At 52.0% G+C, this 24,984-nt stretch overlaps 8 protein-coding genes across 8 annotated transcripts; 5 read left to right on the top strand and 3 right to left on the bottom strand.

Annotated features, from left to right (window-relative positions):
• Positions 1-2,270: 2,270 nt before the first annotated feature.
• BO94DRAFT_590786 (uncharacterized protein) lies at positions 2,271-3,073 on the top strand (the record flags this gene model as incomplete). Its single annotated transcript, XM_025616060.1, has 2 exons — positions 2,271-2,319; positions 2,412-3,073. The coding sequence occupies 2 exons, from the start codon at positions 2,271-2,273 to the stop codon at positions 3,071-3,073; spliced, it is 711 nt and encodes a 236-aa protein (XP_025462021.1).
• An 805-nt stretch (positions 3,074-3,878) lies between these two features.
• On the bottom strand, positions 3,879-6,254 carry BO94DRAFT_305200 (uncharacterized protein). The gene is made up of 4 exons (XM_025606777.1): positions 5,371-6,254; positions 5,022-5,308; positions 4,846-4,967; positions 3,879-4,793 (listed from the first exon to the last, which is right to left on the bottom strand). The coding sequence occupies exons 1-4, from the start codon at positions 5,768-5,770 to the stop codon at positions 4,205-4,207; spliced, it is 1,398 nt and encodes a 465-aa protein (XP_025462020.1). The 5' UTR covers positions 5,771-6,254; the 3' UTR covers positions 3,879-4,204.
• A 2,432-nt stretch (positions 6,255-8,686) lies between these two features.
• Positions 8,687-10,852, bottom strand: BO94DRAFT_503557 (catalase). Its single transcript, XM_025609480.1, has 7 exons — positions 10,655-10,852; positions 10,474-10,603; positions 10,160-10,394; positions 10,002-10,094; positions 9,528-9,947; positions 9,390-9,474; positions 8,687-9,310 (listed from the first exon to the last, which is right to left on the bottom strand). Exons 1-7 carry the CDS (start codon positions 10,683-10,685, stop codon positions 8,835-8,837), a joined length of 1,470 nt encoding a protein of 489 aa, XP_025462019.1. The 5' UTR covers positions 10,686-10,852; the 3' UTR covers positions 8,687-8,834.
• Positions 10,853-11,550: 698 nt separating this feature from the next.
• On the top strand, positions 11,551-13,608 carry BO94DRAFT_628767 (GMC family oxidoreductase). Its single transcript, XM_025617507.1, has 3 exons — positions 11,551-13,192; positions 13,251-13,414; positions 13,473-13,608. Exons 1-3 carry the CDS (start codon positions 11,656-11,658, stop codon positions 13,551-13,553), a joined length of 1,782 nt encoding a protein of 593 aa, XP_025462018.1. The 5' UTR covers positions 11,551-11,655; the 3' UTR covers positions 13,554-13,608.
• A 668-nt stretch (positions 13,609-14,276) lies between these two features.
• Positions 14,277-17,306, bottom strand: BO94DRAFT_569944 (acetyl-CoA synthetase-like protein; the record flags this gene model as incomplete). The annotated part of the gene is made up of 4 exons (XM_025614765.1): positions 14,277-14,360; positions 14,385-14,453; positions 14,475-14,501; positions 14,523-17,306. 4 exons carry the CDS (start codon positions 17,304-17,306, stop codon positions 14,277-14,279), a joined length of 2,964 nt encoding a protein of 987 aa, XP_025462017.1.
• A 421-nt stretch (positions 17,307-17,727) lies between these two features.
• BO94DRAFT_611737 (uncharacterized protein) lies at positions 17,728-19,137 on the top strand (the record flags this gene model as incomplete). Its single annotated transcript, XM_025616644.1, has 5 exons — positions 17,728-17,979; positions 18,057-18,249; positions 18,304-18,407; positions 18,460-18,878; positions 18,929-19,137. The coding sequence occupies exons 1-5, from the start codon at positions 17,912-17,914 to the stop codon at positions 19,135-19,137; spliced, it is 993 nt and encodes a 330-aa protein (XP_025462016.1). The 5' UTR covers positions 17,728-17,911.
• A 2,217-nt stretch (positions 19,138-21,354) lies between these two features.
• On the top strand, positions 21,355-23,762 carry BO94DRAFT_540331 (glycosyltransferase family 2 protein). Its single transcript, XM_025612898.1, has 3 exons — positions 21,355-21,679; positions 21,747-22,859; positions 23,165-23,762. The coding sequence occupies exons 1-3, from the start codon at positions 21,466-21,468 to the stop codon at positions 23,680-23,682; spliced, it is 1,845 nt and encodes a 614-aa protein (XP_025462015.1). The 5' UTR covers positions 21,355-21,465; the 3' UTR covers positions 23,683-23,762.
• BO94DRAFT_305057 (uncharacterized protein) lies at positions 23,684-24,545 on the top strand. Its single transcript, XM_025606776.1, has 3 exons — positions 23,684-23,745; positions 23,846-24,295; positions 24,351-24,545. The coding sequence occupies exons 2-3, from the start codon at positions 23,896-23,898 to the stop codon at positions 24,353-24,355; spliced, it is 405 nt and encodes a 134-aa protein (XP_025462014.1). The 5' UTR covers positions 23,684-23,745; positions 23,846-23,895; the 3' UTR covers positions 24,356-24,545.
• Positions 24,546-24,984: the final 439 nt, after the last annotated feature.

Genomic DNA, 24,984 nt, shown 5'->3' with positions numbered 1-24,984 from the left:
ATTCCATGACATCATCGTCAAATCATGGCGAAAATCCGGAATTGGATCACAGATACAGTTGCCTATCTTTCGGCCGAGTGGCTAAACCCTGTCAAAGACAGTAGCCACGCCATAGGTGTGTATATACAGCTTTGATTGAGCTATAGTAGTTGCTGTTTTACAATTGCACGCAGATCATGACTGGTAGGTGTATGTCGATTGTTGCCAAGATTGTTCCTAGGCTTGGTATGCCCACCTTGCGGGTTATGAGTCGCTCAGGAACAGTCGCCAAAAGTCATGATGAGCTTGGTGGACCAGACAGTGGGACTCCAATGTTGAAAGGTGGAACCAATAATCGTGGTTGGTGCAGGCCTTAACACTGATGTCATGAAGCTACTTCATTAGTCTGATTCGCTGCAGAAAAAAAGCCTGCCATTGGCCTGTTGCTGGGCCGCCTTCTGCTGCCTTCATGCCTTACTGCCTTAGGCCGCTATAATTTCATGGCTCTGATTGGTTGCAAAAAAGCACGCTGTCATTGGTCTCCTGCTATACCGCCTTTCCTTGCCTTGATGCCTCACCACCCAGGCTGCAATATTTATGCCTCAGGCATAAATATTATGCCCACTCTATACACCGCTGAGTCATTGGCTAAAGATATGCTACCGACTATATACCCGATCCGGAAGTACCCAAAAGTACTTGTGCTTTTACTTCCACGTCCACCACGCCGCTTCCACATCCCACCAAACTTTCTGTCATTTGGCTCCCTTGCTCGGATAAATTTCACTCTTGCATTCTAGTTTTGGAAATCCGTCCACACTGTCTTTATTCTCTTCCAAACCCAATAATAGTCTTCCGAAATAGAATTCGGGCCAATGTCCACTACTGACTGGAGCTTGCTTAAAGCATGAGATCATCAAGATAAGATCGTGAAGATCTTCAAGATCAACGGGTGCAACAGAGTACGAAGCTAGCAGCTGCTGTGATATCTCAGAGGAGCGGGTGTTACTGTGTACAAAGCTAGAACTGCAGTGCTCCAAGGCGAGCGGGTGCAACAGAGTACAAAGCTAGCTGCTGCTGTACTCTGAAATGAGCGGGTGCAACGAAGGACAGATCTTGCGGCTGCAGTGCGACTACTGAAACTTTCGGGTGTAACGGAGGACAGATCTTGCAGATGCAGTGTGACCACAGTAATTTTCAGGTGTAACGGAGTACAACACTAGCAGCTGCTGTGCTCCCTGAGAGGAGCAGTGCAACAGAGTACAGATCTCGCAGCTGCTGTAATACTGTGACACTGTGGCACTGCATGGCTCGGTCCGTGGCGTGTTACACAAAACTCTATTACCCCCTGCTATTTCCCACCAACCAAAGTTGTGTTACACAACATTCTTTGGTACTTTGTCAAGGTTCCCGATTTGGATATTGGTATTAAATGACAAAGTACGATCTGGGGAATGGATGACACGTGACTCGCATCATGGACATGTGATGACAATCTGAGATAAACTTGCCTTGGGCTGCAAAGGATGAAGCATGTGGAGACAGGTAGCTAAGGCTGTGATGAGGCAATGGCACATCAGCCTACCATGAAAGTCTCACGAGTCTCCCAAAGGACGCTGGCGGTGATAGAGGACACCCCTATGGAAGATGCTAGTATAGTATGTAGGGCCCAATATACGATCATAGACAACATTAGAGCAAACCTCATCATATAAATGGGCGTTGGTCTACCGGTTTAGGTATTAGTTGCGTTGATCATATCCGTTGATGCTGAATTCCCATTCTATTTACGACTCGCGGATGGCACTTAAGAATCCTGATAGCCTCACATTGAAGACGGATGATAAGATGGCGAAGCAAGTTACTGTCAACGATTTTCGGACTACTGCGGTGATTTATGCTCAAGTTCAGAAGGCCAGTCAACCGGCTTTATAAATGACTTGTATTTTAATCTGAAGATCAATAAAATTGGTGTAGTCTGCCATATCCCACTATCCACCAGTAGCGACTCCATCCTAGAAGCGCTCCAGGGAGTCTCATGAAACCTAGGTGAATGACTCCGGTATATTGAAGTTACCGATGAAGCAGGATGAGATCTTCATGGAAGGTGGCACCCACACTACAACTGCCAGTGAATGAAAGTTCTCACCCAAAGACAACTACCCAGAACTTCTCCTTCCGTCTTACCTTCCCAACCTTGACCCATCCAATCTACTCTCTATCAACAACTGCATTATCATAACCTTTCATTGATTCTACTCCCACTTTCCAGACCCAAGATGGTTCAAAAAATGCCCAAGAAAGAGGACGGTGCCCTTCCAACCGAGGATGACAGAAAAGGTCAGCTTACACCTCCAACACCCCCAACCCAACCCGCAACAAAACAACACAAACCACTCGACATCAACAAACTAACCTCCAAACCTGACCAGATTCTCTCCCAGTCAGCGCCTTCACCAAACACCTCCAAACTCCAACCATCGCCCTCCACACCGAAACCCAATCATACAACATCCACCCCACCCTTCTACAGACCAAATGTCCCATCCTGTACGCCCTCCTCACCAACCCCAACTACGAATGCCAGGAATTCGGCGACCTCTATCTCCAGCGAAACCAAGGCATCGTGTCCGCATTCCTAGACTGGATATACACCGGCACTTATCCCCTGAACATCGACGTCGACGACGACAGAGTCGCCACCCCCACATCAACTGATGACAAAGTCCCCAAGGACCAAGCCATCACCAACTCCCTCCCCCACCATATCCGCGTCTACATCTTCGCCGGCTCATACCACATCACTCGTCTCAAAGATATCGCATTCAAACACATCTGCTACATAACCGATGACTATCATTGGTGTGCCTCGGACTGTATCACCACCTCCCCTCTGATTGCGAGTGCCCGGCTAGCACTTACATCTCTGGCCATCGTTGATCCCCTGACCAGTTGTATCCTGGAATTGATGGCCTCGAAGATCGAGAAGGTAAAAATGGAAGCGGGATTTCCGGCCCTGATTCGGGATTTTCCGGACTTTGCTCTGGGGTTGATTGATTTGCTGGGACCTTTTGATAAGTCTGACGGTTGGTAGGGATGTCGACTTTCTTATGGGACGATTCTTGATGCTTTTCGGGATTTGACGTCTAGCGAACTTAAACTGTACCTTGTCGCGGGGGATGGATTGTGCAATGAATTCTTAATCGCGGTTCATAGTTAGCTAGCTTTTCTTTGATGCTTAGTGCCTTACTTGCGTTATGCAATGGATATTCTATTCTTTCTCATCATAACGGGAACTCTAAATCTGGATGTAAACTCACCCCTCTTACTACCCACAACATCCCATCAACCACCCCGCCTCACCAGACTTCTTCCCCGACCCCAACCGCTTTAATATCCCAAGTAGACCGGACTACAAATACAAAGCCCCAAATAATCAGAACAATCCAAATTCAACACCAACCTTTCAGCCTACAAAAATTCAGATCTACCTACTTACCCCCCAACCACCAGAATTGTTGTTCCTCTCTCCGAAAGATAAATGAACTGTTCCGACAGCCAGGGACAAGTTAGCAGGTAGTGGTTGTGGTTGTGGTTACTCTGGATATTATAGTATTTCGAACAGTTTCACACATAGATCAAGTCCCGTGAAAAGATATTCCGATATAAGGGAATAGAAAAGGTTCTAATAGATATAATTCCCAGTTCTAGAATGCGTTTCTATCTAGCATGGAATGAAAATCCGTTCTTCGGCCTGCGAAGTCAACTATCTTTGGTGGGGGTATCCCAGATATCCCCCCAGTCGTCTTGTCTATTGTTCCTCTGGGGATTCTGTCTCCTGCCTATATATCCATTCCACATAGCACATGTCTTCATCACTCTGGTATTGATCCGTCTGGTTATCTCTGATGCAATGTGGGGCGGGGTTCCGTTGTAACGCGGGTAACATGTTGTAGGGTGAAACTGATAAGGTGGTGGGCGACGGACGGGGCGGGAGGATGTTGGTTTGACTACTAATTCTCTTGGTGGTTAGCGGGGATTATTGCGGGGCCTGAAGTATGGGTTTGGTTGACAAATAAGAGGTATGGAAGTGACGTTGAGGAGGGAGTAGAGCACTTACAGGAGTAGTTCCAGATGGCACGGAAGTATTTTCCGACATGTGCCAGCTCTCCTATAGCCCCAAGTCCTTCTAAGATGTTTGTTGGCAACTGAGAATCCAAACCTCTCAGACAACCACGTTAAGATTGGAAATCGCGTCCAATGACTCGTGCCTCCAGAGAAGCGTGTTGAGGAGGCATTTCTCAATCGCTCCCCGCGCGTCCTCGTTTAGGTAGACAACATTTTGTTCGAGTTTGACGATGAATTCGCGAGTTGGTGGGCCCAGCATCGTATGATCCCCCATCAGCAACTCGCGTAATTTCTGTGGGGACCCAACCCATGAGAGTCTTTTCTGATAGAGAGAATTGTTCAGCTCCGGCAACTTGTATGCGAAAGAGTGATTCAGTTCGGGTTCCGATGAGTATAATGACTCCTGCATTATCAAAACCAGTATAAACAAGCAGATCAGCTTATGACCTTGTACGTCGAGATGTCCATTCTGATCTGGCGAGTCTGGGTGGTCCGTATAATTGCGCAAAAAAAGGACGGCATCATACACCTCGGGGTATATGTGTATTCCGTGGAACGATTTCGGTTTGTTGTGAACCATGCGAAGCTGAATAGCGGGGTGTACGGCAGATGGAACGAAATACTCGGAAATTTCCCAGGCATGCGCTGGGCTTGATAACCGGGATGGCTCTGACATGGAGAATGCCCTATTGGAATAGCTTGTTAGAACAGTACCAGGACACGGTAGATACCACCCACAGAAATAATACCATATGAAGACGCCAGTCTGATTTGAACGCCTGCAGCCCACCTCTCGCATGGAAGACGCTGAAGAGACCGTTTCTATGTGCGCGCCATTGGTCGTCCACAGCCCAATATTTCTGACAAAGACAGACTATGAGCCCCGTGTGACCGACTTTGTTTCGGAAACTTACCTCAAACATCAGCAGACGTGCAATCGCAGCAAGCGTCGCATCTTGTGTCGATCGCCTCTCATCTGCCAGCCATTTGGCGATGATGCCCACGGCGAGTGTTCTAAACTTCTCGGATTCCAGGGACTTGGTCTGCCTCTGAAGGTGTGCGACATGTGCGGATGCATGTGCCATCAAGGCACAGAACGCAGCACTATTCGATAAGTCCATCGGGAGCCAGACATCTTGTATGGGATGAAACCTTGTGTTTGGGGATGTGTCGGGAGTGGAACTGGTGTGTAAGTCGAGCCCTGCGCAGAGATTTCATTAGTCGGAATCCTTCGTCCGTCCTCCTATGGACGGCGGCACTCACAAGAGTAGAAGATGGCTTGGTTTTTCGGGGATAGATCAATGGGGAATTTGGTGGAAGGCCCCTGCAGGATGGAAAATTTCGACTCCTGGGCCGCGTCGATGCCAGTGGGTTGGGGATTTGGGGGTCGGGACCCTGGCTCCAAGGCGTTGTTGGCTGGCGGATCCGGGGACTTCCCCTGACTCTGAGCCACATCGGCCTGGAATCCCCCGCCCTCGGAACCATATTCCTTGGGCAGCAAGGCTCTCAACTGGGGACGAGAGATGCGGACGGAACTTTGCAGGGCTTGATGTCGTCGACGCCAAAATTGTCGCATGGCATGACTGCGGGTCCCAGGCTGGTCCTTACCGAAAACAAACTGGTACTCGGTTGTACCTGAACCCAAGTCATGATCTCTGCTCATGGTGTTATTCGAGGTAGGGCATGCTGTGCTGCTGGGTCATGGGCACCCGTGAGGTTCAAATATCAGGCAGAAAATGGCAAGGGGTCTGAAGTTACGGCATGCTACAGATGAGGGGTGATAGTGGTCGGTTTAAAGGCTCCAGCAGGAAACGAGACCATTGAATGCACGGGGTGACGTGGTTCTGTAGGCCCAAACCTGTATGGACTCAACCGAAGTGGACAAGGCTACTTCCTATCTCATTGCGGTGGATCGGAAGATGGCCGAAGCGTCTGCAGCAACGTGAAGAGGTAATGGTCGATGGGAGGAGAGCATACTGTACGAGTCTTCAGTCTGGATTCCCAGAGAGGAAAGTAGGGGTGGCCTCATTTGTGGCTGTGCTCCATCGCGTCGGGCGGTGGCAGCTGCGGTGGCAACATTGCTGCAGGTGGAGGAGGCTAGGGAATGAGATTGGGATTGAGATTAAGACCGGACTAAGCAGCACATATGGTATGCCCCCTGCAGTGGTCGGGTCCGAAGAGTGAAAACCGAACGAAGCCGTGCCATGGATACTTACTACCTACTAGTAAGGTAGGTACTTGGTGACAAAACCAACCAAGGATTCCTGGCGGTCTGGTCGGTTCTTATTGGCTGGCTACTCCTACCCCATTGGGAAGGGCCCGTGACTAGTACCTAGCCCTGCCTCAGGCTGTCGTCCGGTGCCGGCAGCTCGATTCTCCGCCGTTCCATTTTCCCATCATCACCAGATGACACCTTGGCGACCACCCTTTCCTACTAGATGGGTTGGTATGTCGATACTCCGATCAAATTTGGCATGACTTGGTTTGTCCGTCGCCCTTCCCTGGTTTCCCTCTGCACTGGCTCAGTCCAGTCCACATGCAGGAGACTACGCATCCTTCACAAAATATTTGCGAAAATAGTGAATCGAAAATTGATCATGTCATCGTGTTCTCGTGGTATTCGTGGTACTCATGAAAAATACTGGAGACTGGCTTTGCGACGATCCACCTTCCGGTCCACTAGATGCACGATACAACGATTTGGACTCGCGTCATTCCGTCTCGCATCCGGCTTGTCCAATGGAAAGAGGCCATTTGAATGTGGTTGCGAAGCAATCATTCGGGATAATCAGATGGTTGACTCGAGTCCACAATCCCGACCACCCTGCAGTCGAGCTAGTCCTCAGCCCTGCTAAGTCCCGACTCAACGAGGGGCTCTAATGTGAGCTAACAGTATCGGGCACAGTATGGTGTTCGACGAGGATGTCCGTAATGGGGCTAAGAAGGCGCCTGCAGGAAGTCAGTTGGTTGTTTGAGAATGGGAATAGCATGTCCCACTCACTCAACGGCATCCAACCTCACGTCCCTGTCCCGCATATCGTCCCGGTTGAAAATTATACTCGTCATCCCAACTTTCCTTTGCAGGAAGGAGTGGTGCCCACCGCTTCCAGGTATCCTGCAGGGACTTTCTCAATCCGGCGACGCGAAGGTGGAGCGGAGAGCTCTTCGACCTCAAGGGCTGTTGAGCTTTGGAATGTGAAGATAGAGTCATGTACATTGTGATGGTTGGTGTTCACGTCGTGGTCTGGCAACTAGGTGTACTGCATCCCGCGGCGGACATCGGGGATCTTTATGTGGCCCGAAAGCGAGGGTTGGCCGAGGCAAGGCCGACCGTTTGCCGGGTGGCATCATCCCTGCCGCGCTCGGTCATATTATTAAGTTCCAGACCGGGATTCTTGCGTCAGACATCATGCAACTCTATCCTGATGCAAATCGGTTTTCCACATACTACATACTCGACATCAAGAATGATTCCAGCTCCAAGCTTTGGTCGAATGTTCTGTAGATTCTTCAGGCTGCCGATCGACAAACACCTTGCGAAGAGACACGCTAGCTGGACATCATGCTGGCAGCTGGACAGCTCGCTTAACCACCGGCCGAGCTAGACCCGGTTAGGCCTGACCGGGCCGAGCCATTTCCATCGCCGCTAGTCCCAATTGGGTCGCTCAACGCCCGATCGCTTGGCAATCCACTCGACGATTTCGGGCCTGGCTCGGCCTGGATTTTAGATGCCTCATCCTCAACATCCTGGAAAATGGTTCCGCAGACCGGACACCATTGTGTCCAACCTTTAGTAGCTCACATTGAGCAGAAATTGGAAAATAAAACAGGAAGTCAGTCGCAATCCTATGCCTTGGTCATGATCATCTCAACACTTGACGTTGGCCCTGATCCAACACTACTGCGACCCAGACTTGCATCTGCCCTACGCCCGGGCAATCACCACGACCCAGACTTGGCTTCTCCCCACCCACACGCCAAAAATGATCCCTTCCAAATACGTCCATCTTCAAGTCACCCTCCGAATCTCATTCGACAACAGATCAAGCAATTTCGTCGCCCAGCCACAATCCCGCATCTTTGCCACCCAGCAAGGGACCTCCACTGCGGCGCGGAACATTGATGATAGCGTGTGTACTCTAGTTAGTATGCAGTGGGCCTCAGATTCTGCCAGTCCACTCACCGGGCAATCTATTTGGCTCACTGCTGAAGAACCTGTCCTTATCGTGCAGAAGCGGCAGTCCCTGAGAGTCCGTGACAGATTTGCCACGGTGGACCCTCAGATCACACTAACGGTCTTTGTCCACCGCACGACAATTCTGTCCAGTGTCTGGGATGGTCCCGCCGTGGTACTTGCCAATCTAGCGGATGAAAACACGTGCAGAGACGCAGCATGTGCCTCTGGATCACACACAATAGTTTCTCCCTAGTTTCGCCGATGACACTGCATCTCACGAGGGATTATCTGTTTTCATCTTCTGCATGCACTAATGCAGTGTTGATTATCAATGGGAAACGCCTAGACTGATATGTTCCCACGCATGAGGCTTATCTTCCAGTCTCGATGTCATTTCTCCGTCTATTTACCGCATCTGGTCTAGCGGATCTGCAAGCTATTGCTACCGTCCCAAGATATCGACTATCGGATCCGTTCGAAAAAAACACAATAAACGCATTGATTCGCTAACCCAGACACCTCTATCCCTAGCACAGACTAGACAGCCATTCTACAGTCGCGAAATATCTTTCAACTTGGCTCCCAACATTTGCGCCAACCTGGCATCCACCCGCCCAAACATCTGCACCACCGCCTCCCTCAACGGCGCCGGCACTTCTACTAGCGTCTCTGCCACATTCGCGACCCAAGTACGTCGCTCAGTTTCATCAAACACCCGGTTCCAGAGGTCCCGTGGCTGCACAAAATCTTCATCGTCCATCTGAATCTCATGCTGGGCCAACACAAACGACTGAATGCGCTCGTTATGACGGGCCTGCACGACAGTGCGACTCACCACACCAGGGGAAAGGGAGCTGCGGACGTAGTTTGGGTCCCCGCCGTAGTTTCGCGTCGTGGTAGCGAAGCCGTCGCGCTCGTAGGGGGCGTAGAGAGGACAAATGGCGCGATTAGGAGGCAGCTGGGTGTAATTGACTCCGAGACGGTATCGTTGCGCATCGGGGTAAGCAAACATACGCGCTTGCAGCACTACACCATATCAGCTCATGCACAACCTAACAACATCCACACGAGAAATTATCCACTCCAAAAATAAAGAAAGACATACTCGGATCCGGAGTCATCGCCACACCGGGGACCATATTCGAGGGCGAAAACGCCGCCTGCTCAATCTCTGCAAAGTAATTCTCCGGCTATCAATGGTTAGCACAATCCACCCACCCCCCTAATCACAGTTGACACTTACATTCCTATCCAGCCTCATCCTCCCCACCTCCACCAAGGGCACCTCCTTCTGCGACCAAACCTTGGTAATATCAAACAACTTCCTCCCAAACCTCTCCGCCTGCTCCGGTTCCAAAACCTGGACATACAGCTTCCACTCAGGAAACTCCCCTCTGGCAATGGCATCCCACAAATCCTGATTATGAAAATCGGCATTTGCACCGGCCATCCGGGTAGCCTCTGCACCCGAGAAAGTGGTAATCGGCCGAACAGGTCTGAAATGAAACTTGCAGTATCGGAAGGATCCATCCTCACTAACGAGTTTGAATGTATGCACTCCGAAACCTGTGACCGAGCGAATGGACGAGGGAATGCCCCTCGTGCCGAAGAGATGGAGCAGGGAATGCACGCTTTCTGGTTGCGAGGTGTGGAAGTCCCAAAACTATGCCTTCTTAGCATGTGAGGGGTATGGGTATGGATATGGGCATGAACATACCATATTCCAATCCGGCCTATTGGTAGCCGGATGCCGCTTATGACTCCGATTCAGGGAGGGGAATCGAACAGGGTCTCGGACGAAGAAAACCGGCTATAATCCCCACTTATCAGCCCTATCCTCTGTCTTCTCATACCTGCCAAGGTAGGGAGCCATACGATATGATTCCCCACAATATCATGATTCCCCTCCTCGGTGAAAAACTTCACCGAGAAACCTCTCACATCACGAACCGTATCCGCACTACCTTTTTCACCTCCGGTAGTGCTAAGACGAAACAGCACCTTGGTTTTCTTTCCTACCCCGGTGAGGAATTTCGCGCATGTCAGGGAGGAGATGTCGTTGGTGACTTCGAATTCGCCCCATGCGCCGGCGGCTTTGGCGTGGACGACTCTATTTTGTTGTGTTAGTTTGGGGGTGTGGAGTGGAGGGATATGAGGAAAGAAGGGGGAGGGGATGGGGATGCGGGTACCGTTCGGGAATGCGTTCGCGGTTGAAGTGGGCGAGGGTTTCGAGAAGAAGAGTATCGCCTAGGGTTGTGTGGCTTCCGCCGCCGATGGTAGGGAGGGTGAGGCTCACGGAGGGGTCGGGGAGGGGCTGGCCTGTTGGAATTAGAGATTAGAAGGTTTCTAGCTAGTGGTGAAGAAGCAGACCTTCTGCTAGGGTGTAAGTTGGTCGGGACATGGTGGATGACCTTTGTATCAGAACGATTGTTTAGATGTAGACGGGTGAATATATATACTAGGGCAAGCTCTAGACACAAATATATGTTAAACACGATGGATAGATTACACCACCCAGCAAGGGCGCTCTATATATATAGAGATACATATACTGAGAGGATAATCTCACTCGACTCCAAGTAAAAGCCTAGCAAATCCAGATGCATCGTGAGGGGAAGTATACAAGGGATAACAGGAATCCATTTCCGACGGTGAAGATGTGTTGGAGATGCCGAGCGATTCCCGAACCCGCACCGAGCGAGTTCCGGCCGCGCCGAACTTCATCCTCGCTTGTCCCTCGCTTCTCCTCGTGTTCTCCTCGCTTCCCCTCAACTCTTCTCCCCATCTCCAACTGCGTCATGGCAAACAACATCGCTGCTACGCTGGCAGACATGCTCATAGATGTCAGTTGAACGATGGAAATGTCAACCGTGGATGAAATGGGATATTCTCGTTGACACTGAGTCTGAACCGATTAGTCAGCGCTCACAGTCTCGATCCCGGACAACTGACAAGATAATTTTAGCCTCCCGATCGGAGGCAGAATAAAAGACGATGCCAGCAGCCAGCTGCATCTCCCCGCATGAGGGGTCGGAATGCCGAGTGTGTCCTGGCATCGATCTGCTCAGCCCGAGCGATGCAGTGGGCCTCCCCTCACCGGGCATTGCCGACCACACTAGCCCCCTCAGGCACCACCATCGCCCCAATGACAGCCGCCTCGCTTCCGCTAGTATACGGCTTTCTTTCGGATGTCGGCAGATTGAAAATCTACAACATCATCAAGATGAATGAATATAAATATGCCTGCTCCCCATGCTTATACCCTTCATCATCACAGCACATCGCATCGCATTCATCCACCGCATAGCATTGTCTAATTCATCTTGTTCACATCCATTCTTACTACATTTTCCCTACTAAAACCACTCATCATGGCTATGGTATCCAACGGCAACGAATACGACTTCATCGTCGTCGGCGGTGGCACTGCTGGTAACGCAGTCGCCGGTCGTCTCGCTGAGAACCCCGACGTTCGCATCCTCGTCGTCGAAGCCGGTATTCCCAACCCCGACCAGATTGATGAAATCACCACCCCCTCCAAGGCTTTCAACCTCCGTGGCAGCAAATACGACTGGGCATACAAGACCACCATGATCAAGCGTGACGACTACGAACGTGTCGAAAAGCCCAACACCCGTGGAAAGGCCCTCGGTGGTAGCTCCTGCGCCAACTACTTCACCTGGATCCCCGGATCCAAGCCCACCTTCGATGACTGGGAGGCCTTTGGTGGACAGGACTGGACCTGGGACAACTGCGTCGACTACCTCCGCAAATGCGCCACCTACCACGACGACGAGAAGCTCTACCCCGCCGATCTGAACAAGATCGGCACCGGCGGCCCCGTCCAGATCGCCCACGCCGACCTAGTCCCGGAAATGCAGCCCTTCCGTGACGCCCTCACCCAAGCGTGGGTCTCCAAGGGCGAAAAGCTAACCGAAGACATCTACTCCGGTGAAATGCGTGGTCTTACCCACTGCGTCGACACCATCTACAACGGCCAACGCCAGGGCAGCTTCCTCTACCTCAAGGACAAGCCCAACGTCACCATCCTCTACGGCGTCCACTCCAAGCAACTCATCATCGACCCCGTCACCCGCATCTGCTCCGGTGTAACCGTCATCAGCGAGGCCTACAACACCGAAATCAGTGTCTACGCCAGCCGCGAAGTCATCCTCTCCCAGGGCGTCTTCGAAACCCCCAAACTCCTCATGCTCAGCGGCATCGGCCCAGCCGCTGAACTCGCCAAACACAATATCCAACCCATCATCGACTCCCCTCACGTCGGCCAACATCTCCTCGACCACCCCATCGTCCCCTTCGTCCTCCGCATCAAAGACGGTTACGGCATGGAAGACCACATCCTCCGCCCCGGCCCCATCAACTCCGCCGCCATCGCCCAATACAAGAAAGACAAGACTGGTCCCATCAGCTCCGGCCTCCTCGAACTCGTCGGCTTCCCCCGTATTGACCAACGCCTGGAACAATACCCCGCCTACCGCGAAGCCAAAGCCGCCAACGGCGGCCTCGACCCCTTCGGCCCCGCCGGCCAACCTCACTTCGAACTCGACTTCGTGGGAATGTTCAGCACCGCTTTCCAATGGCACTACCCTATCCCAGAAGAAGGAAACCACATCACTGTGATCGTGGATCTCCTCCGCCCTCTCTCCGAAGGCGAAGTCACCCTCAACAGCGCCAATCCCCTGATCCAACCCAACATCAACCTGAACTTCTTCGGCAACGACCTCGACATTCTCGCCATGCGCGAAGGTGTCCGCTGGACCTACGACGTGTTGACCGACGGTGCCGGTTTCAAGGATATCGTTCTGGGCGAATACCCCTGGAAGATGCCTCTTAACTCGGACGAGGAAATGAAGCGTGCGGTTTTGGATCGTAGTCAGACTGGATTCCGTATGCCCTCCCCCCCTACCCTTCCGCATCCCTCACTAACATAAAATCTCTACCAAAGACCCCTGCGGCACAGCCCGTCTCTCCAAAAGCATCCACCAGGGAGTCGTCGACTCAAAGCTGCGCGTTCACGGCATCCGCAACCTCCGTATTGCAGACGCTTCCATCATCCCTGTTATCCCCGATTGTCGGATTCAGAACTCGGTTTATATGATTGGCGAGAAGGTATTCCCCACTATCATCAATGATTGAATATTGAAAGATACTAATGAACTGGTTCCAGGGCGCGGATATCATCAAGGCGGATCACAAGGATATTTATGAGGCGAAGAATGTTCCTTATTTTGTTGCTAGTCGGTTGTAAATTGTATTAGATTGTATGCGATTAAGTTGTTTGATGTAATGGATGAAAATTGCAGTTTTTGAATTGAGTATTGATTAATGTGAACTACATCATTCTTACTATTTAAACATGATAATGTCCAAACAAGGTTGGTATAGACAACACAAACAATAATAACACAATTTTTGAAATAGATAATAAGGCTTTACTAGCTCAAATCCAAATTAAAAAGGTTCTCATGTGCAAGATGATCACTACGGAGTATCCTCCACCACAATCCTCAAATATAGTATATGAAACATGAAGCCACACCATGTAAACCAGCCACACACAATTAATTCCAGGTGGGCGGGGCGGGCAATACAGACTAAAGCCACCACACCAGCCACACCAGGAACAATACTCCGAGGCGGCAGAATCCCTGCACGTAAAGACCCGGCGGTAAGCACCCACCATCACCATGGATGGATAATCATCCCTGATAAAAATAAAGCAAGATATGGTTTTTATGTGGTGATTAGATGACCTCACATCACATGACATTAAAGAACCTTAGAGCCTGATTTTGTAATTTAGTACTAATAGAAAGACCAACAAAGTACTCACCTTACCTACGCATGGTAAAAATCATCTGCTTTTTCAGCCAAAATCTTATAAATTCTCTTATTTCTTTCTTTATCTAAACCTACTTTTACCACACACCCACACCCATACCACCCAACAAACCACCAAAGAACCAAATAATCAAACCTTATAAAAACCCTTCTTCTCCCAAAACTCCACAAACCTCTTCAACATCGCCGCATCAAACGACACATACCCCACACCCTCCGCCCCCTCCAACGCCCCCACCGTATTCCTAGCATCATAATGCGGGGTATTCCTACTCGTCTCAAACCTCGACAACCTTCCCAACACAGGCTCCTGCAACAACGGCATCACCCCCAACAGGGGATTATCCTGCTTCGCCTCCGTCTGCACCAACCTCACCCATTCCCAATACGGGAGTAACTTGACCGGATACCCGGCCTCGTTAATCACCTTATGCGTATCATCCAGATTCACCGAATCCTTAGGGTCAGGCGCAACAAGACTATACGAGCGGCCTAGGTTTGCGTTATTCGAGGCGATGTGGATAGTAGCGTCGCAGACGTAGTCAATAGTCACGTATTCGAGGCGTTGGTTAGGGAGGTGAGGGAACGCGCCTAGCATGATCGATCCGATGATGAGACGAGCGAAGAAGTCATCCGGGTTACCTGACCCCGTGACGGAGTCACCGATCGTGAACCCCGGACGGAAGATCATGGCCGGGACACCGCGGGTTCGGACCCCCCGGACGAGTTTCTCAGCGACCCATTTACTGGCTGCGTAGCCGATGTCGAAGGGGAGGCCGCGGAGGTGGGGATCTAGGGGGTCGTCTTCGAGGAGGGTTTTCGTGCCGAGGACAAGGCCCGAGGGACCCCAGGTGTCGATGCTGGACATGTGGATGAAGGGTTTGCGACGGCCGCGGATAGCGACTTCGAGGGCGTGACGGGTGCCGAGGACGTTGGAGGGTTGGTGGGCGGCGTAAGGTTCGCAGAAGTTGACTTTAGCGGCGAGGTGGAAGACGATGCTGGACCAGTTGGTTAACCAGGTGAAGGATTCTGAGGAGAGGCCGAATTGTGGGGATGTGATGTCGCCGGTGAGGACGGTGAGTTTGTTGATGGTTGGGGAGGAAGCGGACCAGAGGTTGTAGCGTTGGAGGACGGATTGGATGCGTTCGGAGGGGGGGGGTTGGTTTGGTTTAGAGCGGGTGAGGCAGACGATTTCTTTGATGGAGGGCATTTGCAGGAAGCGGGCGAGGAAGTGGGCACCGACGAAGCCGGTGGCGCCGGTGAGGAAGATGCGGCCTTCGTCGGGGGCGAGCCAGTCCGGGACGGGGTGGAGGTCGTTGGCTAGGGTGGCGTCTTGGAGCCAGTGGGTGCGGTCGTCCGGGGCGTTGCCGCCTTCGGTGTATTCGTCGAGGCAGGCGACGAGGTCGGAGAGACGGGAGTTTTCGTAGAGGGAGCGCATGGAGATGGTTTTGCGGAGTTCTTGTTGGATTTTGGAGATGAGGGTTGCGGCTTGGAGGGAGGAGCCGCGGTGGGTGGAGAAGAAGTCGTCGGAGTCGGCGATGTCGTGCTGGCCGAGAATGGAGGTCCAGATGTTTTTGAGGGTGGTGGTGGTGTCGTTGGAGGGGGAGGTGTCGTTGGAGTGGGATTGGGGGTGTTGGTCCTGGTATTGTTTGGTTAGGGCTTTGCGGTCGACTTTGCCGTGTTCGGTGAGGGGGTAGTCGGAGCAGACGACGATGTCGCGGGGGATGGAGTAGTTTGGGACGCGGGGCTGGATGTATTCGAGCATTTGACGGCGTCGGACGGTGTTGGCGACGGCGGGGATGAGGAATGCTACGAGGAAGGGCTCGTCTTCTGGGGTGTCGGGCTGGATTTGGACGACGGTGGCACCGACTAATTGGCCGCTGGAGAGGAAGAGTTGCTCGATTTCGCCGAGTTCGACGCGGAAGCCGCCCTGTTTGACTTGAAGGTCGGCGCGGCCCATGAACTCGAGCAAGTCTGGGGCATCAGGGCGCCATCGGGCAAAGTCGCCGGTTCGGTAGAGACGAGAGCCGGCTTTGTCGGTGGTGAAATGCTCCTCGTTCTCCTTGGGACGGGCGATATATCCGGCTGTCAGGCCGGGGCCGCCCAGTAGGATCTCGCCGATGACGCCGGGCTTGGTGATGGGGTTGGAGTGTTCGTCAAAGAGCTGGAGGATGGTGTCGCCGAAGGGTTTACCGATGCTGATGTTTTCGTACTGGAGGTCTTTCGGGGTTATCTCGTGCATGGTTGAGAGGGTGGTTGCCTCTGTAGGGCCGTATGTGTTCCACACGTGCTGTGGGGAGTTGTTGGATTCTAGGATGGCTTTTATGCTGGATGGATTTGGCGCTTCGCCGGCGCTGAAAAGGTGCTTTATGCCGCCGAAGGCAGTAGGACAGACTTGGGCGATGATGGAGAGCAAGGAAGCAGTGAGAACGAGAATGGATACGTTCTTTCTTGCGAGGAAGTCTCTGGCGTCGAAGGGGTCCATGATGGTTGAACGAGGCACGATGACCAGCGTGGACCCGGCCACCAGAGGGACGAAGATCTCAAAGAGGGATATATCGAAGCCGGGATTGTTAACGACGGCCACGCGGTCTGATGATTCGAGCGGCGTCGCAGCCGTCTCGAATGCAATGTGGAGGATGCTTGTTTCTGCAATCTGCACAGCCTTGGGCTTGCCACTTGAACCGGACGTGTACAGGATATGGCTTCGATAGCCCCGGGTTTGATTGTTTGATCCGTTGACCTGGGCCCCGTTGACGCCGTTGGTCTTGGATTTGGAGGGAATATTTTTCGGATCATATTCGCCAGAGATGGGGATGATGACCACATCGTCTTCGAGGTCCGGGGATTGGTTAGACATGATGTATCTGACCCCAACGTCTTTCAGGAGGCTCATCAAGCGGATGGGTGGGATGGATGGTTCGATGGGTACGCATGTCAGCCCGGCGCGGATGATAGCTAGTTGGGCAATAATGGTATCACTTCCAACCCCTTCCAGTATACAGATGGGCTCTTCTGGAGGCAGATCCAGTTTCTTTAGAACGTTCGTGACTTGTTGGACCTCGTGGTCGAGATCCGAATACGACCACTGTCGGGTTTCATCGTCAATGGCGATGGCATCTGGATTGGTGGCTGCGTGTTGGGAAAAGTGGTGATCCATGGTTCCGCTTCCTAGAGGTACCAGAGAAGACTATATGAAAAATATTGAGAATGCTACTCGATGCATGGAAATACACGACAGTATGGTCGGAGATTGTGGTGATATTTATGTGATTGAATGAACCCATTGCTATGCGCGATTTCATCATCTGTCTGGATCGACAATGCGCGCATCGTGACGGTCTGCAATGAGCCGAGTCATCGTCATGAGGTCTCTGAAGTGACTTCCAGCCTTTCAGGACGCTCTAGATGCGCACAGATCATCGCGTCTCCAAGGTTGAGACTTGAGACGCGGCTGTTTCTCGGTCTGATTGCTGGCGATATACTCCAGAAGAAGAATATGCCTCAAAGGAGATGGGACATTAGTCGATAAAGTAGAGTGATGTATTTCTTTGATACTTTAAGCGAGAGGTTGATTCAAGGTTGTGCATAAGGTCTTGCTTCGAACCGTGGATTGAGCGTGGGAAATCATGGAAGAGCCGGGATTGAGTTTCTTTTCCCAGATCGAACCTGACAGGCAGTAATTGGCGTCAAAGTCTATTTCTGGTTAACTTCTGGGCATGGGATGGAGATAAATGGGATTGTCTCATTTGTTGCGATTAGGTTATGGCTAGTTTTGCCATGGTTCCTTCGAAGGATGCTGCGTTGGTGCTGTCAAACAAGTTTCAGTGCAGGTTAGTTTGTGTAGCCAATAGTATCATGCAGCTGGGGGTTTGACAGTGGCCAATTTCTATCACTTTCGTTGCCGTAGTTGGTTTGCTGTGGCTGCTCTCTCCGTCACCCAACCTTATTGGATTGACAATGATGGCCTTATTTTCGACCTCTTAGTGGAAGGGAAGAGGAAATTGACGATGATAGGCCTGCTGGATCCGATAATTGATAAAGCCAGGGGATTGATTGGTTCTCAGCAGGACGCCGTGGCTAGCCTCTGCACCGGGACAAAGGTAACAGTCTCTTGGATACTGACCATGAACCTACATGGCTGACATGGTGTGCAGCACATCTATGTGGTGGGTGGGGGGGCATGCATCCCCTATGTTCCCGATGCGATCAGGTGGCATTTCCAGGGGCCCGGAATGATAGTAACCGTTCCTCATAGCCCGTACGTATAATCCGATGATAGAAGACAGACCGCCAAAGTTAACACTTACCAGGCACTTGACCGTTGTACAAGGTGCGGCAATGTATTCCAGCCGCGAGGCCTATTTGTCGGTCCATCGGTGCCTGCAGCACGTGGGCTTTTCGTGCACAAAACAGTACGATGACACCAGGGATGGACAAGCTGATCCTCGGGTTGCGAATGTTCGCCATGACCCTTTCAGGGGAGAGGTTACAAGTGATGGGGTAGCCACTTGGGTTTTAGAAAAGGCAAGTCATCAATTGATTGGGTGTTTTCTTCCTCTACTACCCCTGCTAACAAGGAGACTCATGAAGGAGGGGCTGTATGATGACGGTTATACAAACGAACAGGCATTTTTCGCGGATCTAAAGGCCTCTGGAGACACTCTAAAGCGGTCCCATGCGGTTTATAAATGTAGATCCGCAGTGGCACCGCAGAGGGTTGACCATAATTGTAAGTTGGGCTTAGTTTCCTCCGGCCTCCATTGCTGCTAACTGCACCAGCTGCCGTTCACTACTGCTCGATTGAACTCGATTTCACCCCACTCCGCCTGTGGACTCTTCCAACTTTTTGGAGGGACGGAGCGCTGATGTACCGGGTTCGGTATGTCATTGAGACGACGGTTTTTGCAAGCCTGAACGAAATTAAGTTCACTGCAACCGCTTTTGACTGCAAGTTGGGGACAAGGACTGTAGTGTTGCCGGCTCCGTGATTGTAGTTTTCTTTCTCGGTTTTGGCTTTCCTTCCTCTATTGTCAACTCTGTGCTTTCGGGGATTCTATTTCTTTCTTGTCAATCTCTCGGGTTCTTTGGCAGATAATTGGGAGGAGGGTCTCCTTGTGTATCTATCCTACGAAAGTTTGCAGTAAACATTTCGGGTCGAAACGAACCACAATTCGCGTTGCAAGCATAATAATATCCCGATGAAATAGTTACACCCAAGGAGAAGTGAGGTGAGCCCATTAGATTTTTTTTTCTCCTATAGGAAGGGGTCAGTCAACTGTATCTCTAGCAATCTTGACCTTCCACCAACGCTCTGAGTCCCCGTCAGTTGCCCTCCGGCCAGCTCATGCATTCCTACGTTCTCAAGCCCAGGCCTCTCTGCATAGACCTGACTATGTTTTGTTTTCCTGAAAGAAAGGAAGACCGGTTACCGTCGTCCCAACGGATTCCAGAGGGGTCAGTGGCTATGGCACTCGAGTGGTGTGGTTTGGAGACAACGTGGTACAGTATCATGACCGCTTGTACGACGTCGCGGAAGGGGAAGGCTGTGCCCCGACCACACAGGCTACGCGGATCGTTGTAACATTGGCAGAAGGTTGGTAACGTTTCCGTACTTGAGGTCTGCAACCAGTCATGTCCTCAAATCCATTGAGCCTTGTTATCGGTGCCGTGTCAACTGTCCAGTCATGCTCGTGTAGGAGGGATGCCTAGTTAGGTTGCCAAGCTCCCCCTCATTTTTGGGAACGGTGAGCCATGTTGTAATTCTCCCAGGGTAGCAGGATCTCAATCCAGAAGCTACCAGATTGACATTTGGGAGGGGGTGGGGGACGAATCCATCAGTGTTGAGCTCATGGACTTGAGGTTTTGTCTATTACTATATACGTTCTGTTCCTGGATATGAGGTCGTGGGGAAGCTGATGATGCACGATGAAAATGCCATCATCTTCACCATCTCAAGTGGGGGGTCCGACTCTCCTCTATCTGACGGTTCTGCCCATAGCCTATGGATGTACTTCCTGTCTTTCTCTTTTTTTTTTTTTTTTTTTTTTTTTTTTTTTTTTTTTTTACTTCTTTATTTATTTATTATTTATTTTATTTTATTTTCACTGTTTCTCCCTTTTCAGCGTACGTGGTGATTGTCCCAGTGCGTGGAATGACCATCTCCATGTATTTGCCAAGGTCGACAAACGAAACATCTACACTATCACATCCTATTGGCAGGCGCTCCAACCTTACTCGGAGTAGGGAGGCTGACAAGGTGGCCCCGGGCCCGGGGAGCGGTGCGCAGTCCCGCCCGCTACGAGGATCTCCACCACTGGCAGAGCCGAGTAGACCTTGTCAGACGGGAGGGTGCATGCAGGGCCACTTCATCTCAACCGTTTGTTTTTGTGTTACCTTCACGGAAGGGGTTTGGATGGAATGGGACTAGGCCCCCCGGATACCTAGTGATATCCCACAGCCGATTGGTCAGTATGGTCCATCTGGTTAATAAGGCCTCTCATTGGCTAAGTGGACGGGACAGTGGCCCAATCGGGACAGACCAAGGTGAAACTGAGGCGGTCACTCCTGCCTCCCTCCAGTCTCCACTCTCCACACTCCCCAGTGACAGTTGACAGGCAACTCGTGCATATCCGCTCCACCCGGATCTCCAACGCGCTGATCTACGCAGGGTGCAGTAAGGATCCCCGTGTTGGATCCGCATTTTGTTCGGGCCATCATCCTGCAAGCTGCTGGGTCCAACTACTGTCAGGGTCGGCCCGGGAAATGACCGACCGGGAAGGGACAGGCAGCCGAGGCGGGCAGAGGAGGCCATTGGACGGGTCTCCGGGGAAAGACGGGCCTGAGGCTGGGGAATGGTCTAACAACTTTTGGCCGTTTGCCAGCCAGCATGGGTCAATCCAGTGGCGGTGAGCTAGATGGAATGTGACTGGACATACAAAAATAAACATCAAGATATAAATAAAAATAAACAAACAAACCAATTAGAATGAGAATCAATAAACAGATCGCTAGGATCCGATCGCATTCCCGCATAGGCCGAATTGATTGTCTAGGCCATCATCCATCCCAAGTAGGGAATTAGTGGACCACCCGTGGTAAATTCTAGAACCCGGCAGTAAAAAGGGGCATCCCACAAATGTCCCCAGCATTCATGGCAGATGCCTTTTTTTTTTTTTTTTTTTTTTTTTTTTTCTTAACCCTCTCTTCTTCTCTAATTTTTTGCGGGTTTCTGGTCGGAAACCATTCTCTAGAGGAAGCCTTGCGGTTTGTGGTGAGCGTGAGTACCCGTCCTTGGTGGTGCCATTACAATCGGAAACATGCCGTCTAGACCGATCCATCACATCCAGGAACTGCCACCGGACCAACGCATCGTGTCGGGGCAGCAACATCGAAGGTTTCTGTATTATGTGGCTTTGATTGCATCATGGACCTTCAACCTCTATTTTGTTGTCCGCCTCGTTCTGTGTTTCTCGGCGGCTGATCAGAACTGGCGCATCTGGGCAACCTTGTTGGTCGAAGCCATTCTGGCCGGTAGGTCACCACCAAATGCTGTGTTTCCCCCCAACAAACGAGACCATCCAAGCTAACAGCCAGTCAGACTCGTCTCGTCGCGATCAGCAACTGACGGTTTCAGCCGGCCAAGCATCGCTCAGCCAACCCCGTAAGAGACTCCGATTACACGGCATCGACAATCTGCCTCAGGTGGATGTATTGGTGCCCTGCTGCGGCGAGCCAGTCGACGTCATCCTGGACACGGTGCGCGCGGCTTGTACGATGGACTATCCAACCTCCAAGTTCCGCGTTCTGGTGCTGGACGACGGGGCCTCCAGTGCGTTGGAGGGCGCCATCTCGAGCCTGCGCCGCGACATGTCTCATCTCTTCTACCACACGCGGGGCAAGCAATCCGGAAAGGTCTTCGCCAAGGCCGGCAACCTCAATTATGCGCTCTTTTCGCTCCAGGAGAAGGTTCAGCCAGAGTTTTGCGTCATTTTCGATGCCGACTCAATCCCCCTGCCTGACTTTTTGCGTGCAACGCTGCCACATCTGCTTCGGAACCCCGAAACCGCACTGCTGACCACCCGACAGTACTTTTACAACCTGCCTGCGGGGGACCCGCTTTCTCAGTCACGCCTCCATTTCTACAGCTGTGAGAATGCGGAGCTCGATCGTTGTGGCTTGGCCCGGGATGCAGGCTCTGGTGCGGTGTTTCGCCGACAAGCCATCATCGATGCCGGGGGATATCCCACGTATTCCTTTTCCGAAGATTGGCAGCTGTCGCTCGTTCTGCAGGGCCTGGACCAACACACCATTCAGATCCAGGAGCCGTTACAATACGGCCTGGTTCCGACGTCACTGGACGGACACATCGCGCAGCGCAACCGCTGGCACATTGGCCATTCCCAGCAACTTCGGGTACTTTTTCCGCCAGCAAACGAGAAGCTTCCCCGCCACCTCCAGTGGACCATTGCGTGGAATGGTCTCTCTATCCTGGCAGGGGTCCTTGGCTGTCTAGTGGCGTTTGGGACGGTCCCATTGCTTTTGCTGTCGGGGCAGCTGATCCCGGACGCTGCGCCGCGGTTGGCCAAACTCCAGTTCTACCTGGCCGTCTGTCAGGTCGCCTTGACCTGGGCCTATGGCCTCTTGCAATGTGCATCCACAGCGTTTGAGAGTGCCCCGTTCTCTCGCCTGGAAAATACCTGGCTGGCCGGAGGTAATCATCCCATCCTTCTCGAGTTGTCCGATTGTATTGAATTTCTCCGTCTGGCTCCATTCACGTTGCTCTATCAGTTCACTGTTGCTCTCCTCTATTATTCTCTTGTGTTCAGTTGTTTTGTTGTTCTGTTTGGTTGTCTGTTCTGTTCGGCTGCTCTATCCTGTTGGTCTATCCTGTTGTTGTGTGCTCTCCCATCCCCTTCATCCTTGGCATCCTCTCCCACCCCATCCATCTCGAAGTGTCTCCTTTGTCTTCCCTTCAGCTCAATCATCCATCTTCATCCGGATAGCTAACATGTGCAGCCCATCTCCACGCTATCGTCCGATTCCATCTCCTCTCCAGCCGACCGAAAGGCTCCTTCGTAACCGGAAGCAGCTCCAACTCCTGGAACCGCACCGCGACCCCGTCGTCCCTCCAGACGCTCTACCACAATCTCTGGCACAACGGAATCGCATACAGCATCGTTGTGCTTCTCGCTACCCTTGGCTCCATGCTGCTCGCCGTCCGCTCTGCCCTTACCAGCCCCGAGCCCGACCGTCTGTGGCGCTTGCTCACCACCGTTGCCTGGCCACCGATCCTACACATCTGCTACCTCTCCGTGATCAGCTACTGGGCGCCCATCGCATACCTCCTGAATCCTCCGCATTACCGACAACGCAACGATGGATTGGCACGGTCGCCATCCGGGGTAGTCCTTCCGATACCTGAAATTCAACGGGGGGTGGTGCCACGGGGGACTGCCCCGGTCGGGTTTTATCGTCGGTGCCTGGTTGTCACACTGGTCTTGGGGGGGTTGGTCGTGGGGGGATTGACGTTGTAGCGTGGGAGTCGTTATTTGTGTACAATACGAGACAGTTTAGGGTTACTTGCTACCTGTTTCCCTGTAAGCGACTGGTCCTCTTCATCGCCTTCCTGCCCATTCCTGCCCTAGTTGATTAGCATCCATGCTGTTCTTCGATCATCTTTGCCTGATGTTCACCTAGTCCGTTCAAAACATCTCCTCGGCCTTCCGCTGATCTTTTCTCCGTATGTGATGCTGTCTAGAGCCTTCAGTGTCCGAAGCACTTCCCGTCCGACACGGAGGATTCAACCAGGGATACTACCCATGCGACCGGTGAAAGGTTTGACAGCCCTGATGAGTCTAATCTATACCTCCGTTCATACTTTCTTACGCTATCCCTCCTACCATGCCTCTCTCCCAGCGCTGCTTACCCTAATCCTTTCCAGGCTGGCATGCGATGTGCGTGACTACGGATGGAGCACCGTCGCTGTTGACGACCTCTTGGAACCAGGAGTATGCACTACTTGCCCTTATTCGCTACGGTGGCATCCTAGCAAGACCTCGATGTCTTTTGACTCGCTTCCCTCATCGTCGACCACACACCAAAGCCCTAAGACCATCCCGATGATCCCAGCGACTTCCCGACCGGTCGGTAAGTTCTTTACTCCCCTGGAAGCACAGTACAACACTAATTTCACCTGATACAGATTAATATTGATGCCCATCGACGATCTTCAATGATCTGAATCCCTCACCGGTCGCAAATCCATGACAACGTCGCCACGACTTCCGGATAGCCATCTCTGATCGCCAAGGGCCCTCGGATCCACCCCATCTCCAGCCTCATGTCCATCTTCCGACTTCCGTCCCTAAATACAACAGCCCCAGCTTTCTCGACACTGCATCCCACTCAGGGGCATAATTTTCACGTTCCCCAGGGTCAGGGGCAGTGAATCCCATACCCTTGGACCGGGCCCATCACCTCCCAGTACGGTTTATCCACCAACCCACCCTTTCCATAGTCCCATGTTACTTTTCCGTGTTCAGAATCCAGACAGTATAGTTTTGGGTGGTTTTAGGAACAATTCCGGACGATCAGTCATCAGCTGGCTCCCGGTGATGGTCGGGAGCGACCCGACGCGTCAGGACTCCCAACTCAACCCTCCGCGGTCGGATCGGCACCAAACTTGACCTATCCATGGAATGGCTGTTCGTCATCGACCACATGCTACTCGACGGCCCTAGATTGTCTCCTATCCGAGGGTCTGGGGGTTTTGGGAGAGGGACCTTTAGGTCGCATCCGAGCAAACTATAGCGAACGAAACGACAGTCCTGAAATCG

The sequence above is a fragment of the Aspergillus sclerotioniger genome (genome assembly GCF_003184525.1).
Source record: "Aspergillus sclerotioniger CBS 115572 chromosome Unknown BO94scaffold_46, whole genome shotgun sequence".
NCBI lineage: Eukaryota > Fungi > Ascomycota > Eurotiomycetes > Eurotiales > Aspergillaceae > Aspergillus > Aspergillus sclerotioniger.
The sequence above is the reverse complement of the archived record's forward strand: the minus strand, read 5'-3'. Positions and strand labels throughout refer to the sequence as shown.